Source organism: Crocodylus porosus, unplaced genomic scaffold, assembly GCF_001723895.1.
Source record: "Crocodylus porosus isolate Cpor-Errol unplaced genomic scaffold, CroPor_comp1, whole genome shotgun sequence".
In the NCBI taxonomy this organism is placed as follows: Eukaryota; Metazoa; Chordata; order Crocodylia; family Crocodylidae; genus Crocodylus; species Crocodylus porosus.
Window position 1 is genome coordinate 24,551,714 of NW_017728916.1, and position 17,469 is coordinate 24,569,182.

The following is a 17,469-nucleotide window of genomic DNA, read 5'->3' on the forward strand; positions in this document are numbered from 1 at the left end:
ATCTTCCAGATTGTTCATGAAGATACTGAACAAAACTGGCCCCAAGACCAACCCATGGGGCACTCCACTTGATACTGGCAGCCAACTAGAAATTGAGCTATTGATAGACTTTCTAAGCTAGCTTACTAAGCTAGACTTTCTGAGCCTGATGATTCAACCAGTTTCCTATCCACCTTACAATTCATTCATCCAACTTGTAATTCCTGAGCTTCTTTGCCATAATATTGTGGGAAACTGTATTAAAAGCCTTGTTAAAGTCAAGGTATATCATGTCTGCTGATCTCCTGGTGTCCATATAGCTAGTCCTCTCATCATAGAAAGCAATCAGGTTGGTCAGGCATGGCTTGCCCTTGATGAATTCATGCTGACTGTTCCTAATCATCTTCTCCACCAAGTTCCTTGAGGACCTGCTCCATTTTTTTCCAGGGACTGAGGTGAGGCTGATTGGTCTGTAGCTCTCTAGATCCTCCTTTCCTTTCTTAAAGATAAGCACTCTGTTTGCCCTTTTCCATTCACCTGGGACCTCTCCCAGTTGTCATGAGTTTTCAAAGATAATGGCCAGCAGCTCTGCTGTCCCATCAGCCTACTCCTTTAGCACCTTCAGGTGCTTCACATCCAGTCCCATGGACTTGGTACATGTCCAGCTTTACTCAATAGTTCCTCATTTGTTCTTTCACCACTGTCAGCTCCTCAGCTCCTCCCCAAACTGTGCTGCCAAATGCCGTAGTCTGGGAGCTGACCTTGCCTGTGAAGACTGAGGTGAAAAAGGCATCGAGTACTTCAGCCTTTTCTGCATCGTCAGTCTCTAGGTTGCCTCCCCCATTCAGTAACGGACCCACACTTTTCCTGATCTTCCTCTTTTTATCCTTCTGGTTACTCTTCATGTCCCTTGCTAGCTGCAACTCCAGTTGTGCTCCAGTTGGTCTATCTGATTTTCATCCCTGCATATTCAAGCAATACTCATACACTTCCCTAGTCATTTGTCCAAGTTTCCACTTCTTATAAGTAACCTTCCTTTCTGTGTTTTAGCTCACTGAAGAGTTCCCTGCTAAGCTAAGCCTAACACCTTTTAGTATTTGTTAGTATATCAGAAGCCTAACAACTAAGTATTTGGCAGCTATTATGGCAAATTAGACTTTGAAGGAGGCTAATGGGAAGAGAGCTTCTTGTAAGCATGAAAGCCATCATAAAATAAAGCACAGGTGCTATTTGAAAATTGATCAGATGGGAAATGAAGACTGTCATTGTAGGCTATTGGTGGGAGGTAGACCTTTGATTATTGAATGAGAGATGGGCAGAGGACAAGTGAAGGGCTGTGAAAGTGTGAAGACAAGTGATTTTATATTTGTGATAGAGAAGCTAGAGCCAGTGGAGCATGGGGTGATATGGTCCAAGTGATGGAGCAAATCAAGTTATCATTCCAGCAACATTATGGGTAGATATAAGAGGAGCAGGATATTCCACAATAATTGTGATGCAAGATAGGGACATGGTTGAATATTTTAATTCTGAGGATTTAGAGGAAAGGCTTTAGCTTAGACATGTTGTGTGTAAAGAATCTCCAGTGTAAGATGGGAGACAGCCTATGGGCCTGAATAGCCAGCAGTATGATACTTCAGGAATTTGAGTGTATTTTTTCTCTCCTTTTTTCTATTAAGGAACCTCATTAATCACATTTTTCATCTATTTGTTCTATACAACAAATAATTATATTTTAATTTATTTTAAGCCCTCAGTTTAAAGCACTTCATTATTTTCTAAAATACTGATATTTAGTATACGGTTAAAGATCTTTCTCGCTACAGAGATTTTGCTTTTGTATTATTGAGACTGATCTATTTCTCTGTATTTTTGCAACACTGTTTTTACTGCATTGATCTCATTTACACAGTTGTCACTAAGTGTGACTAACTTTTTTTCTCTAGATCTACAGCATGACACTTAGACTATCTGCCTTATTTGAAAATCACATGAAGAACATTATCGCTGAATACAAGTCTGCAATGCAGCATCAGAAGAGAAAGCGGCCACGATACCGAAAACGACTAAGAAGCAGTAGTAGTTCACCATCTAGCAGCAGAGCATCCAGGTAACTTATTGAAAGCAAGGTTCACTGTCTACAGATTTCAGAAGTCTTTATTTTACCGGGAAATAGACCTAACAAGTCAATAACATATATAGACCAATTTATACTGCAGTCTCTTGTGTAGGTGGAAAACCTTGAATTCAAATCCCACACTAGCACTTATTTTGTGTTTGTCTTCTGTTTTGCATTACTGTCAGGAGTGCTATACATTCAGAAGCACTATCTCTAGACAGAATGCAAAATCAACATATTTTCTGTCTGCATGTGATGGCTGTTGACCCTGGGTTGCAAATTCCCTTGATTTGAAACATGCAAATCAAGCCTTGTCATGATCAATATTTCCTTGTCACTTTTTATGTAATTAGGCTTCAGATTTTAAGATGCACCTAGATCCATAGGCTTGAAGGTAACAAGGGGCCATTAGATCATCTGACGTTTTATATAATGGAGGCTGTGGGCTTTCATCTAGTTAGCTGTTTGTCTAGCCCAATAACTTGAGTATGTGACTAAAGCAAATTTTTCAGAAACTCTTCACCGTTATGTTGTCTACGGTTGACTGAGTGCAGTGGATGATCTTCTTGTCTGAATAATCAGTGTGGTGTCAGCACTTGTAATGCTCACTGCAAGCAATACCTTCAGTTTAAAGTTGGATGAAACCATGTTAAGTAGCAAAGCAAATTGAATATCCCTTTTAAGAAGCACTAAGATAAAACTTGTTCTTGAAAAGTTGTATTCCTTTGAGTTCAATCATGTTTTTACTTTACTTTGCTACTACAATTTGATAGAGAATCAAGACTACTTGTGTTGCAGATTTAAATCTCACTCCTACCACTGCAAATTAGGACAATCATTGTTAAAAAAAAAAAAAAAAAAATTTTTTTGGTTAACAATTTTAACTCTGTGTGGATGTTTCATGTGTTCAGCCCTAAAGGGAAGCAGAAACAAATGAAGATGCAGCCTAAAACCAACCAGAATACCTCACTGCCTTTGACTAGGACTAGTTCATCAGTTTCATCTCATGGTAAGTGTAATAATAATAATAATTTTTTTAAAAGTCAACATATGGCAGCACCCAAGGAAAAGCACAAGTGCCTCCTTGTAATTGCCAAGTGATGAAAAGACTGAGACACTTAGTGTGTACATGTGAAGGGAGACTGCTCTGGCACTCTGCAACTACAGTGTGTTGGAGTAGACTCGATTTTAATCAAGTCTGCTAGAGCATGCTAATTAGTGCACTACATTCAGCCTCTGCATCTTGTGCATCACTGTCCCCTTGCTTCAGAATGGTGGCAGGGGCGCTTAAAGCTCGTTCAAGCTGTGGTTAGTTTCTCTGCCACCATTTTGAAGCACAGAGTACTGATACATGAGACACTGTGGATGCTTTTATTAGAGCAGTTCTTAGAGCCACTCTTATTAAAGCCCCTCTCCACCCCCAGATCATATGTAAAAATGCCCTTAGTGCTGAGCTTAAACAAAAACCTTGTATGTATCTGTCTCAGGCTTGAATCTGACTGCTGTTCAGTCACATACATGAGGTTTACATAGATTAGGCACAAACTAAAGATGTGGACACACACAACAATCAAATTGTTCCCAAATATCAGTGTTTGGGAACAGGCCCACAATTTAGGGAAGTGTTGTAGCTCTGACACCAGGGGTAGGAGTGAGCACCCAGCCCAGCAGGCCTCAGACTGGACAAGTGGAGTGAAGGGAGTGCTTGCACCCATGTTTTGCAAGTCCCAGCAGGTGGGTGATTTTGCAAGTCCCAGCAGGTGGGTGACCTTGTCACTTTCCCTTGTTTCCTAAGCATAAGTTCAGTAAGCTTCAGTAGTCTGCAAAAGACCAGTTTACAGTGTGCTTGCCTGACTTGGATAGGGGAAGGGCAAAGTGCTTGGGCCCTATGTATTTTGGCGTCAAGGTGTTGGGGTGTATGATGAGGGGCCATAGTTGAGTATTGACTGAGATCAGAGCTGGTTGTTAGACAAATAGGTTTTATTGAACAAGCCGTGCAAGGCTGCTCAGTGATCAAAAGTAATAACAAAGGGTGCTTGTACACGTGACAAGGATTTAGTGCCCTAAATTGAAACCATGGGTTTTTAATTGTGACGATTTAAAAACCCACTGTTTCAGTTTAGGGGCTTCCATGTTCCAGTGAGGGGCCCAATCCTTTTTTTTTTTTCTTTTCACAGAGCTTGCCCACGTCTCTTGCAGCCAGGGGCTGAGCTGCTGGTAGGCTGATGGCCTTTGAGTTGCAGGGGGCCCCAGTCATTCCTTCCGTGGAGTGGCACCCCCTGAGGCTGCCCAGGTAAGCTGCTAGCCCATGGGTGCAGCCTCCAAGCTGGGGCAGCACTTGCACACTAGCAGCCTACCTGGTTAGCCCCAAAGAGTGGCACCACTGTGAAGGGAAGGACCAGGGTCCCCTGCAGCTCAGGGCCCACAGGCAGCTTACTCCCAGGCCACGGCAGAGGCAGGCAAACTCTGGGTTAAAAATGGGATTAGGCCCCTCACTGCTTTTTTTCATTTCAGCACAGTCTGCCCATGCAAGCTGACGCAGCACAGGGAGCCAACTTGGGGAAGAGTTGGATCTGACAGGTGCTGCCTGCAAGCTGGGGCAACCACCTGTGCAGCTAGCACCCTGCCTGGGTATCTCTGGGGGGTGCCACAGCTGCAGAGGGAAGGACCAGGCCCCCTACCACTCAGGAAGTGTGTGGTGAGGGGCCCAATCCTTCTCCCTCTCCCTCCCCCCACAGAGCCTGCCCACCTCTCCTGGAGCTAGGGGGTGAGCTGCTGGTGGGCCCTGAGCTGCAAGGGGCCCCTGTCCTTCCCTCCACAGTGGTGATGCGCCTCTTAGGGCCTCCCAATTGCATTATAGTTTCATAGTTTGTAGGGTCAGAAGGGTCCTGAGCAGATCATCAAGTCCAACCCCCTGCCATGGCAGGAAAGAGTACTGGGGTCAAACGACCCCAGCAAGGTGATTGTCTAGCCTGGTCTTAAAGACCCCCAGTGTAGGAGCCAGCACCACTTCGCTTGGAAGTTGGTTCCAGATCCTAGCTGCCCTGACAGTGAAGTAGCGCGTCCTGATGTCTAATCTGAATCTACCCTCTGCCAGCTTGTGACCGTTATTTCTAGTCACTCCTGGTAGCACTTGGGGGAACAAGGACTCCCCCAGTGCCTGCTGGTCCCCTCTGACTAGCTTGTAACAGGCCACTAGATCCCCCCTCAACCTTCTCTTGTGGCGGCTGAACAGGTTCAGGGCTCTGAGCCTCTCCCCATAGGGCCTGCCCTGCTGCCCCCTGATCATGCGAGTGGCCTCCTCTGGACCCTCTCCATGTTGTCCACAACCCTCTTGAAGTGCGGCGCCCAGAACTGGATGCAGTACTCCAGCTGCGGCCTGACCAGTGCCGCATAGAGGGGGAGTATCACCTCCTTGGACCTGCTTGAGATGCATCTGTGGATGCATGACAAGGTGCGGTTGGCCTTCCTGACTGCATCCCCACACTGCCGGCCCATGTTCATCTTGGCATCAATGATGACTCCAAGATCCTTTTCTGCCTCTGTGCTGACAAGAAGGGAGTTCCCCAGCCTGTAGGTATGGAGCTGGTTCTTCCTCCCCAAGTGCGTCAGCTTGAACCTGTCGTTGTTGAATCCCATCCTATTCTCATCCGCCCACCCCTGCAACCTGTCTAGGTCTGATTGCAGCCTATTCCTCCCTTCTAGCATGCCCACATCCCCCCACATCTTAGTGTCATCTGCAAATTTGAACAGGGTGCTTTTTACTCCCTCGTCCAAGTCACTGATGAAGATGTTGAACAGTGGGGGCCCGAGGACCAAGCCCTGCGGGACCCCGCTGCCCACATCCCTCCAAGTCGAAAATGACCCATCCACCACTACTCTTTGGGTGCGGCCCTCCAGCCAGTTGGTGACCCATTTGACTATGTAGGTGTCGACACCACAGTCCCTCAGTTTTTTAATGAGGACGGGGTGAGAGACAGTGTTGAAGTGTTGATAATGTGCAGGTGCTGTCCCAGCTTAGAGGCAGTACCCGGCCAGATCCGACTGTTCACCCTAGCCTGAGCTGGGCCAGCACCTGCTCACTAGCAGCCCATGCAGGGGGTGCCACCGATGCAGAAGAAAGAACCAAGGCCCACTGCAGCTCAGGGCTGCTTAGCCCACTGGCAGCTTGCCCCCTGGCCATGGGAGACGCAGGCCGGCTCTGCACTTGTACAGCATGACACATTTAAACCACAAAATGACCAATTTTTTGTCACGTGTACAAGCACCCAAAAGGAAAATGAAGGAGCAGTAGAGTTCTGGCTACATACCAGAGCGGCCAGTTTTAGCAGTGTTGGGAGGGAGGGGGTGCAGAGGAGCCAAGGCAGCATGGGATGCCTGGAAGAGTGACAACACCCCTGTCACAGAAGGCTTGGTGTCTGCACAAAACACTGAACTGGTTCCCAGTGAATCAGTTTAATATAATATATATTAAACATTTTCCATGTTCACTTTTGAACTGTTCCAAGCATATTTAAACCAATTTAACAGGTGTGTATTTCTGTCCACTTAAGGCTCCTATACACATGTGCGGAGCCTGGTCCAACGCACTGGAAATCCAGCGCATTGCCAAGTCTGCTGGAGCACAGAAATAGACGCACTCAAACAGCCTTGTGCATCACGTGGGTCAGTGTCACTGTGCATCTCTGTGCTGAAAAAATGACAGCAGTGTGCTTTGAAATAAAACACATTCGATGACCTTTAGTCCAAAGTGCCCCCACCACCATTTTTTTCAGCACAGGGATGCATGGCGACACTGATGCACAGGTGCTTTTAATTAGCATGACTCACTAATTAAAGCACCTGGCCCCATGTCCCGCTGCACATTTAAAAACGCCCTTAGGGTTTACCATTCTAAGTGTTATATGTGTCCATGCCGTAAGGGTCCCTAAGTTCCTAGGAAGTTACTTGTGGAGCTTTCAGAGCAAAATAGATTTGTTCAGTCTCTTGTGTTAATAAAGCCTAGGATGGAGCTTCTTTGTACATCTGAAATCTTCTTGTTAGCAGTGTCCTGGCACTACCACTCTGGCAAGAGAGATGAGGGAGATTGCTTTTTGCTGTTGCTATTGGTTTGTAATGTTGTGCTTTTAAGTTTCAGATACTACGGAGGAACCTCTGGGTCCAGCTGTTGGCGAGAGAGAAGGCCAGCCCTCTTCCTCTGGCTCAAATGCACAGAACCGAAGTGGAAACAATGTTGATCCAGGGAAAAACAGGCCTGTCAGGAGTAAATCCACACCAGTTAAGCAAGGTGATAAAAATCCTAAGACAAAAATATTATTTTCTTTTCTTTGGATGTTTTGTTTTCTTAAAAGAAAATGGTTCTTGTATCTCAACTGTAAGTGTGATCTTTCTGTCTAGATGCAGTATTAAACTTCTGTCCCTGAAATGTGGCAAAGTGAAATAAGCTTGTTCTTACATTCATGAAAACTGTAGTTTAAATTATAGGATAAATATACTCCAAAGATTCATGACTCTCTTTAAAGTTTTGCCTGATGGAAAGAGTTTAACTCTCAGAGAAATGTGGGGGAACAATAGCATTTCCAAAAGGATGCTAAAAAATAGCAGATGTTTTACTCAACATTTTGAAACTGAATGGAAATTTTTTAAAAAGTATTTTTAAAGTTGCTATTTGTGAGAGACAAAATTAAGTGGATGTGGCAAGGAACATAAATACACTGGACAAATCATGTGTATTGTTAAGTAATATTTCACAAGAGCCAGGCTCTTCACTGGGGTAAGGGTGGACTAGTATACATCTGGCGAAACTGTGACCGTTTTATTACAGGGACAGATACCTGTGTTTATCATATGACTGTTTTGTAAACAGAAGGATGTTTTTTGTTGTCTAGTAGGTCTTCTCTTCCAAAGGATGAATGTTGGTTTTTAACTCTTGCAAACAATGCATTGTTAACTGTGAAAAGAAAAGGATTTTTAGTCCTAAATGAGCACCCACATAACTTTAGTCCCTAGCAATCTTTTTATTTCAATTGGACTATCCACTTGTGTGCTTAAAATTGTGTGTGCTGAAGCATTAAGAACAGATGTTTGAGAGCTGATGACATAAACTGTATAGGACAGAGATGCAGTTTAATTGAAAATATTTTTGAAGTTTGTAAAAGATATATATATATATTCTTGATCATTTCCCTTTCTGACTTGACTCTATTACTATAGTGTTTAACAGTTCATCTGGTTATTTGTGTTAATTTAGATCTCTCCTCTGATGGACCACTTACAAATGGTGATGGCAGAGAGCCTCGGGTAGGAGTTAAGAGAAAATTAATAAGTGCGTCGGAAGAGGATGAGCATCTAGAGGAGGAGGAAGCAGACAAGAAGAGAGAATTGAAAGAAAAATCTGGTTTATCTTCATCAGGAAGTGGGGAGTCGGAATCCAGTTCAAGTTCTGAAAGTAGATGCGGCTCTGACTCAGACTCTGAATCAACATCTAGGACAGATCAGGATTATATTGATGGAGACCATGACTATAGCAAAGTTGTACAAACTAAACCCAAAAGAAAAATGAAGAGAAAAATTGCCAATGGGAAAAGAAATTGGCAGGGCAGAGGAACAGGAAGGAGAGGTAGATGGGGCAGATGGGGTAGATGGAGCAGAGGGGGAAGAGGTGGGAGAGGAGGAAGAGGCTGTGGCAGAGGAAGAGGAGGAGGCAGGGGAGGACGAAGAGGCCGAGGAGGTAGAGGAGCCTCCCGAGGAGCTGCCAGAGCCAAACGTGCACGAATTGCTGATGATGAATTTGAAAATCTGTTTGGAGGACAATTTGGTGAAAATCTGTTTGGAGGGCGATTCAGTAGACCACCCCGAATTAAAACAAGGAACGAGGGCAGGAGAACTGTATTATATAACGACGATTCTGACAATGACAATTTTGCGCACACCGAGGATCCTCTGAACCTTGGTACTTCCAGGTCAGGTAGGGTGCGGAAAATGACAGAAAAAGCCAGGGTCAGCCATCTTATGGGATGGAATTATTAACAGATGAAAACTTTGGAACAATTTTAAAAGAACTTCAATGGCCTTCTACTGCAGGGATTTTATCAGAACATCTACCAAGCAAGTTGTGGGGGGACTCCACTCACTTATCACAGTGGTGCTTTTCCATTATGTCAGTATGCATTTGTTTTAAGACTTCAGATCGCCACACTTCATTGGTCAAAATAAGCCTTATTCATTAGGCCTTAAATTACAGAATTTCTTCCCCACACTACAACTCCATTGCATTAAAGGAGCTTCCAGCTTCTCAATAACAGCATGACATTTTGAATTATGATTATGAAACCTCTCCCTTGTTTTGTTTTTGTATTATAGATATAGCACCTTCTTACAGAGTTTTTATATGGTTTCTGCCATAAATCCTTATACACAGTAATAATTATAACTTTTGCACAATACACCAATCCTAAAGGCAGCTATAAAATGTTTACAGTTTCTATATTGTAAGAAGGATCTGGATTATTTTAAACTTCCCAGGCCAAACTTTCATGAATTGTGCTGAACTGAAGTATGCTTATACTACAGTTATAGGGGTCCTGATCTGGTCTTTATTGGTTCTTCATTCATGTGAAAAGTGAGAAAGGGTTGGTGCCTTGTAAATATGTAGCAAACCTTTGATGTGGTGTGTCCTCATGTGTGCATTAACTTTATTAAAAAGAGAATACTTGAGAAGTATCTAGACAAAAGGTGCCAAATGCAAAAGTTACTTGCATCTATTTTCTTTTTGTCCTCTCATATTTTTATAGCATTAATAGAGATTGTGCAGCTAAGGGGTAACTTCAGCGTTTGAAAGGTTTCTCCTCTTCAAAGCATTACGTGATTTTTAATAGTAGCTCAGCTACCTCTATTCACAACTACTGGAAATCTAAAAGAAAATAGATGCTATTATGCAGTACTTATTTGAAGAAGAGGTAAGAGGGAGTATAGCAGGGATGGAATTGCTTATTAATGTTGGAAGTAACCAGTTTTTCATGATACTGAAACAAACATTAATAATTTTCAAAGTTTTCACAATTCTCAGAAGCTTGGAGTAGTTGGTCATTTCATCTGTAAAGATAGCCCAACAGTCTCCCTCACAGTTTCTGCTACTGTTTATTCAATGCAAATCTGTGTTTCATTTCAGTATGATCTTTGACAGTTTTAAGAAGTATAAACTGAGCTATGGTGTGTCTGCTGGTTGCTCTTATTTTGTATCATTAGTGATAAGTTTTCATTCTTATTGTTGAAGCGGATTCTTGTATCTCAAGCTTCCAGAAAATAATTCATGTTTGCACTGTATTCTTACCTTTCATTATACTGAAAAATAATAATTTAAAGATGGAGGTTGTGGTGGTAGAAATAATGTAGTATCACAATACAGTATGATGTTATGAGGGATATTTTGAGTTTATATGATCACTTTGTAGTCTGGCTCCTTAGAGTCTGGCAGAAAGATATGCGGGGCTTTCTAACTTTGTTGTAAATTATACTTAACTGGCCTCTGACTTGAGCGGCATAGAGATAGCCAATGAAGAAAGAGGAAACTGGAAAATCAAAATAAATTATGGGTTAGAATTTTGAAGTGAGGTTTCTTGACCCAGTGACTCTAATTTGTTCTTCAATGCACAGAGTCTGTCACTTGGTCAAGAATTCTGGAAAAATTCTGGGCGGGGGAGGATGAAGCCTAATATATTCTCACACACCAATGAATTTTGTTTTAACCTTCTTTCTATACTGTAATATACATTATCTGGCTCATCTCTTTCCAATATTTCTAGTTGGTTGCAAGATAACTCCAAAAAATACTGAGGGGTCAGAACTTGGATGAGAGAGAATATTTTAAATAGTTCATGGCATGAATCTAACCTTATCATACAGTAAAAATTCCTCAAACTTTTTTTATTAATCAATTACTGTTCTGTATAAACTAAAAACTATTTCTGGTCATGATTTCAAATTCTCCAGTTTAACAAAGAAATGGATACCTAAGCTCTCCAAGCTCTGTAATGGGCTTTAGCGTACAAATGTCTGTCCAGTCTGCCCGTGTATTTAGAAGAAATCTTCTTTTCTAGAGTTATTGCTCTTCCTACCTATGGTGACCACGAAACAAATGAATACATCAGTTCATAGAAATGATCATACACCTTTTACATTAGTTCTGTTCAACTAATACAAATGCTATGATTCCTATTCTAAAGCCTGAAATCTTGAAATGCAGAAGAAATGCTGTTTATACATTTCTGCCTGGCTGAAGCTCCATTTATTAATTTATTGGGGGGGGGGGGGGAGAGTTAAAATAATGGATTCCTGAGAAAACATGCTTTTCTAAGTAAATGTATTTTAGCAGCAATTAGATTAAAGTTAAATATGTTCTTAAATGTATCTTTTCTATGTAATGAAGTACTGTGAAGATACCAGTAAAGCAGCACTTTGCTGTGGTGTAAGTATTACTCTCCATTTGTGTTACATGATTAAGAGCTAGACAGCAGGGTGTGCTAGAACAACAGAGCTATTGCTTATTGTACAGAATCTGCTGGGGGTTTTTGTGCATGCAAAACCTTTTTATAAGCATGAAAGAATTACTTGTTTTTTAAAATGTTATTTTACTTGGTTTTGTATCTGGATTCTTTTTCCACTTTAGACATTGATTTCTCATATAGCCTCATTCTGTGGATGCTTTATAATTTTGTCATAAGTTAAATGCTTTATCTCAACTGTTGATGTTCAACTAGAAGCTGCTTAAAGCTGCGTAAAACTTGATTACAGCCTGCAAGGTGCAGCAGAAGCAGTGATACAAGAAAATCCTTGCACCAGTGGTTGCAAAATAGATTCTTCAGATCCTGATCCCAAACCTCTGTGCCCAGGTTGTGTCTCACGAAGTCATCAGGGTTCCAGGTTGGCACAGAGCTCTGCCTGAATAAAGTTTACTGCAGGACAAGAATCAGAGACTTTATTCCAGCTTGTTTTAACAGATACCTTTTATTTGAGCCTGCTCTTTATCGCATGTCTCTGAGGGTGTTTTGATTATATATTTAAGACTCCACAGTTAATGAGATCACTGATCAAACTATAGATCCTCTGTCGAGATGAGATAATTTTCAACTAGGAGTGCTTCAAAGCTTTCTCCATATGTGACAATGGATGTGTGCAGAAATTTTAAGTAGTGCCAGTGGCCCGAGGGCATCCTGATCCCAACATTAGGAAACCCGTCTGCAGTAGAACCACCAGTTTGCAATCATCTTACTGCAGGTGTTGAATAGTTCTGTTAAGTCCCATCACACCCTTGCTCTTTCACAATGGTGGGGGGGGGGCACACTGAAATCTTGCACTGTCTCTTGAATTCTTAAGTTTTTGACCTCATATCTCCTGGTCCAGTGATGAATCTGTCACTAGCTCATCAGTTCAGCCCATGTTTTTCCTCTTGTGTTGTGTGCATCTGTTCTATCCCCTTCTGTTCTGTGTGTCTGTTTCATTCAACTTCTTTTCTTTTTCTGTCCCTTCTTTGTTTCCATACCCCCTCACCAGGATCTTGCCTGACTTACTGTTCTTACACATCCTAGTCTCCCCTCATTGTGTCAACAAGGAACAGCTGAAAGACTCATGGTATCCTGATTCATTTCATTCCATTGTTCTGCCTGGACCATTAGGAAAGCAATAGGTTCTTTCGCAGCCTTTTGTTTCTCTGAAATAAATTGCCCATAAAATCAAATCAGACATTCTTATTTGCCACATTTTTCTCTGAACTGCCCAAACATGAATTGATTTTAAAATGGTACAGCTCCTGTGCTTCCTTTTCAGTGTCTGAGCTGATGAGATTAACATACAATTTTACATGTATTTTGGAGTATCAGTTACCACTTAGCATCATGGGCTATAACCAGCATGACCCACACAGGCTTAAGTTCAGTTTGAGCTTTTTGAATATGTAATAACATCCTTTATGGTACAAACGCATTCAGATGTGCTGAAAATACCTGGATAACATTACTGGACCATCAATTTAAAAGATGTTTTCTCCATTGCTTGCAGTGTGTGTATGTGTGTGTGCATGTATTTTTGTATACATGTATATATGCTGTAAAAAGGGAGAACTTTGATTTTCACAAGGACTTTCTATTCTAAGCAATTCACACTCCTCTACTCAGGATCTCACTGCATCCATCAGTGACAGTATACTGTTTAAATGTCTAGGTCATTTACATCAGTATGAAGAGGATTCATGGCTTTTTATTACCTGACGCCATATTTGCAGAGTGAGAGATGTACTAAAGATTCCCAGTGAAGTATTCATCTTCTGTCCCAACGTCACACCTTTCCTAGCATCATCCTTGTCACCACCTGTACTCTTAATAAAACCACTTCAAAGTGCAGCAATATCCTGGATGACTGTCTCTACTCAATATATCTTCAGTCTTCAGGGCCGAATCTCACAAAGATTTAGGTAAAACTGAAGCCAGTGGGACCTCTTGTGAATTAAATGACACTAGTCTGTGTAGACACGAGCCCTGAAATAGCAATGGTCTTGCAAGGAAAAGGTGAATTGTATTAATAGAATTGTGTGAGGAAACTAGTTCATCCCTTGGGGTATTTATATCTGGCTCAAATCTCCCGTAAGTTCCTCACTTTAAAACTTTCTCACTTCACATATTGAAAAGCAAACAAAATGGAAAAGAACATTGAAAATTATCTGAAATTCTGAAAAGCAAGCCATTTAGGAAAGTTTATTTGTAAGGATTACCATATTTATAATACAAAAAGTATGAGTTTTAAAAAGGAAACCCACTTTCTGTGTCTGCTTTTCAGTTGCTTAATTTTTTTTCCTCTTGCATACTTTAGCAATCGTTCTCCCTTAGAGTTCACAAATTAGACCTAACTGCTTCTGCTGCACATGTATATGAAGACTGTAGAGTTTATAAGGTACTGAAAAGAACTGACATAGTGAGATATGGTAAATAAAATATTCAAGTAATTAAAACTTAGAGCCAACTAAAATGTATGACATTTGACAAATGTGTCTCGGAGCTTAGCTACTGACCACTAACCATGAGAAATCTTGGTAAACACTTGAAAATGCAGCTCCTAGGTGCCTGTAGAATGCTTCTGACATTCCAAGTCTTGCAGAATCAAAACAAGGAAATACATTTAAATAGCCAAGTTCTGAGGCTAATTCAAGAATAATAATTTATCCTTAACCTGTGCAGTGGGTGGACAGATAGGGAAAACAAAATATTTGTTGGTTAAAGATGTGTCTACCTTAAGTTGGAGTGTCCTGTTATCATTGGTCTGCATCACTAATGTAATGGTTTTTAAATGTATTTTTGTGCGTTCTACATTTGTTGATTTTTTTTTTTTTTTTAATTGTCATGGGAATTTTCTATAAAATGCAAATCACTTACCTGATATACTGAATGAGCAGTTAACAAACTAAGGATAAACCTGTATTTAGTATTATAGGGAGCTGTCGTGTTCTTACAAGTCTGTATTATAGAAAATTACTGCGCATGTGCGATAGATAATTTTCAAATATTAGTATATCAGATGTTTACACATTTTTAAAAAAACTCCTTTATGTACAGTCAGTAACAGCCTGCAAAATCTAGTCTAAAGCAAGTGTTTTTTTAGTAATAGAAATGCAAAGACCTGTTGGAAGCTTGTATATGTTTAATATGTCATGTTTCAACCCACAGCAAACATACAACTGTGCTATGAATCCCTGAAAAATTAGATTTCCAGTGGAATTGCTGTCACAGCCTTAACTATAGTATTATAAAAATGGTGCTTAAATACATTTATGTGCATGGATGTGGGTACCTCATATCTGATAAGAATTTAAGTGAGAATTTGAAGTGAAACTAAGCATTTTGGATGCTGAAATTGCAAATACACTAATGCTTCTGTTAAGATTATACAACCATATTTGTGAATTTATCATAAAATATGTAAACTTACAGACAAATAGAAACCATTTCCTGGTTTGTTTTTTAAAAACTGGAAAATAATGCGTACTCTCTTGGTTCCTGTGTGCATTAAACATTTGCAAACAAAAGGTAGGGCAAGATGGGATTGCCTGGAATGTTTTAGAGAATGAGGTTTTGATTGTTTGAATGCAAGGAAAGTTGATGTTTTTGTGTTGGTATGGTGTGGCCATTCATTGTGGTTTTCCAGTTTTCTTTGAGAGACAAAAAAAAAAAAAAAAAAAGCTCCACTTCTGTTTTTAAAAATACTTCCTCAGTGAGTGGTGGTCATCCAGTGTTCATGTATCTAAGGCTAGGGGAGGGGGAGGGTTCTTATGTGTATTTTCACTAGGAATATATAATCTAAGCTATTCATTTCTTTATGTCAAAATCATTACAGCAGATTTCATTTAGAAATAACAGTTTTTACAGTTGATGAGCTTGGAACAACAAAACTAGTGCTATTTAGGCTCTCTTTTTCTGTGTTCTTGTCAGTTTCAAATAGTCCAAAAATGCACAAAACTGATTTGAACAGATACGTCTAGTTTCTGTATTGATTTTTCAGGTGATATTTATGCCCATATCTTCACATCTGCTATCTCAGGTCCCTTTAAATTAATACTTCAGGGATTTTTAATGCCACTTGATGGCAGACCAAATGTAATATTTATATGCAATGAGCTGTTAGTTTTTGTATTGTAAAAATGTAAATTTGTAAAGATTTTTTTCTAGAGTTTTTTTGAAGTCACTTATGTAATTTAGGATGTTTCATTTTCCAGCTGTGGGATTGTCTTAATAAAAGAGATTAAACTCTTTCTTTGATTTTTGCATTCCTTATTAAACAGTTTAGACATTGTAAAGACAAAAAGCTAATTATGAGCTTTAACCAAACATACAAAAAAATCTTTTGATTTAACTCTGGATAATCCACATTGAAGGTACAGAAGACTTTCTTTCTTTTTAGCAATCTGCTCTAGAAATTGTTGGAAAACCAGTTTATTGGTCAATAAAAAGAAAGCTGCCTCATTCCCCATTGTAAGATCTCCAGGCCATAGAGGGAAACCAGTGTAAGGGACAGGAGAGTCCACCTGTGTTCACTGAATTTACTAGTTGATACTGGTGGAGCAGGTTACTTGACTGACAAGGAATAGAGTGCCAGGGAGTTCTGAATACCCTAAACAGGACTTTTTGCCCCTAGCTTCATGGCACTCCTACAGACGTTTCCCACTGTGATGGACCTTGCTCTAAGCTGTGTGTGGATCATTATTATCTTAACCAGTCATTCTTCAGTGTTTCAGAATGGAGACCAATGCTGAGGAGCTGGTTCCTGCAGTACACTTGCAGATTGGTTGTCAGGTCAGCAGAAGAGGAGGCACCCTCATCCACGCTTTCCCATCCTAGCCACACCATTAGGGGCACTTCTGCTCACAGGAAAAGGCAATAATCTATCCTTTTATTGAAAAGATTATTTTAAAAGGGTTCATTTTGGGGTCAAATCTGTATGAGGCTAACTCAAATAGTTGGGTGATGTTTTGAGAGGAGATGAGCAAGGTTTCTTCCAGATCTTCAAGAGTTGGATATGGATCTGCATTACAGACTTTACCCTCCTTCCCCACTTGTGAGAATTACTTAAGCCTTGAGAGTAGGTATAGTCCTTGCACCTTTTCACAAGGGGCCAAAGATCCTAGGTAGCCCATGAAGCTATAGGATAATTAAGATGCCCCAGGGAGCAATGTAGCTAACATGACAGCCAGGAATGGAAAGAGGTGACTAGCTGTGTTAATCTGCAATCAGGCAGAAGGTAGGGTAGACTACTTTATAGACTAATTACATCAGAGATGTGTAAGCTTTTGTAAGCAGCAGCTTACTTTATCAAATGCTTACAAAATGACTGCAATAAGTAGAGCTAAATAGGAAGCAGTGAATAGAATACAAAGGATAGTAGGGAAAGGAGCTTATCTACAGCTTCCCAGCCTCAAATGCCATCTTTCCAGCAACATACTACCTAACTTCTATTCTTACCGAGGCGCCAAGCCTTGCTCTAGAGCCAGATGCCAGCTGTGTCCCTCATCAACACAGACCACATAATTGCTGGACAAAATGTGTATTATAACATCCAAGGTTCATTCACCTGTTTTACCTACATCATGTATGCTGTCACCTGCTTACAATGCCCCTCTGCTGTCTACATTGGACAGACCCCAATGTAAAAGAATGAATGAACACTGATCTGATAGAAATTCCAGAAAGACAAACCTGTGGCTGAACACTTTATCCTTTCTGAACATTTCATTTGTGATTCTCAGAGTAGCTATTCTTAGCTAACAGAACGACAACAACAAAAAAACAATAGAAAACAGCAGAACAAAAAAATTACAGACTTGATTGTGT

The 17,469-nt window shown here is 40.8% G+C and overlaps 1 protein-coding gene across 1 annotated transcript in view; it reads left to right on the top strand.

Annotated features, from left to right (window-relative positions):
* Nucleotides 1-15,894, top strand: part of BRWD3 (bromodomain and WD repeat domain containing 3) — a 103,451-nt gene extending 87,557 nt beyond the window's left edge. Inside the window, exons 37-40 of the mRNA XM_019536493.1 lie at nt 1,926-2,089; nt 3,010-3,107; nt 7,230-7,385; nt 8,349-15,894. Coding sequence (XP_019392038.1) covers nt 1,926-2,089; nt 3,010-3,107; nt 7,230-7,385; nt 8,349-9,127 — 1,197 coding nt within the window. The 3' untranslated portion in view covers nt 9,128-15,894. The remainder of the gene's footprint in view (nt 1-1,925; nt 2,090-3,009; nt 3,108-7,229; nt 7,386-8,348) is intronic.
* The last annotated feature ends 1,575 nt before the right edge of the window (nt 15,895-17,469 follow it).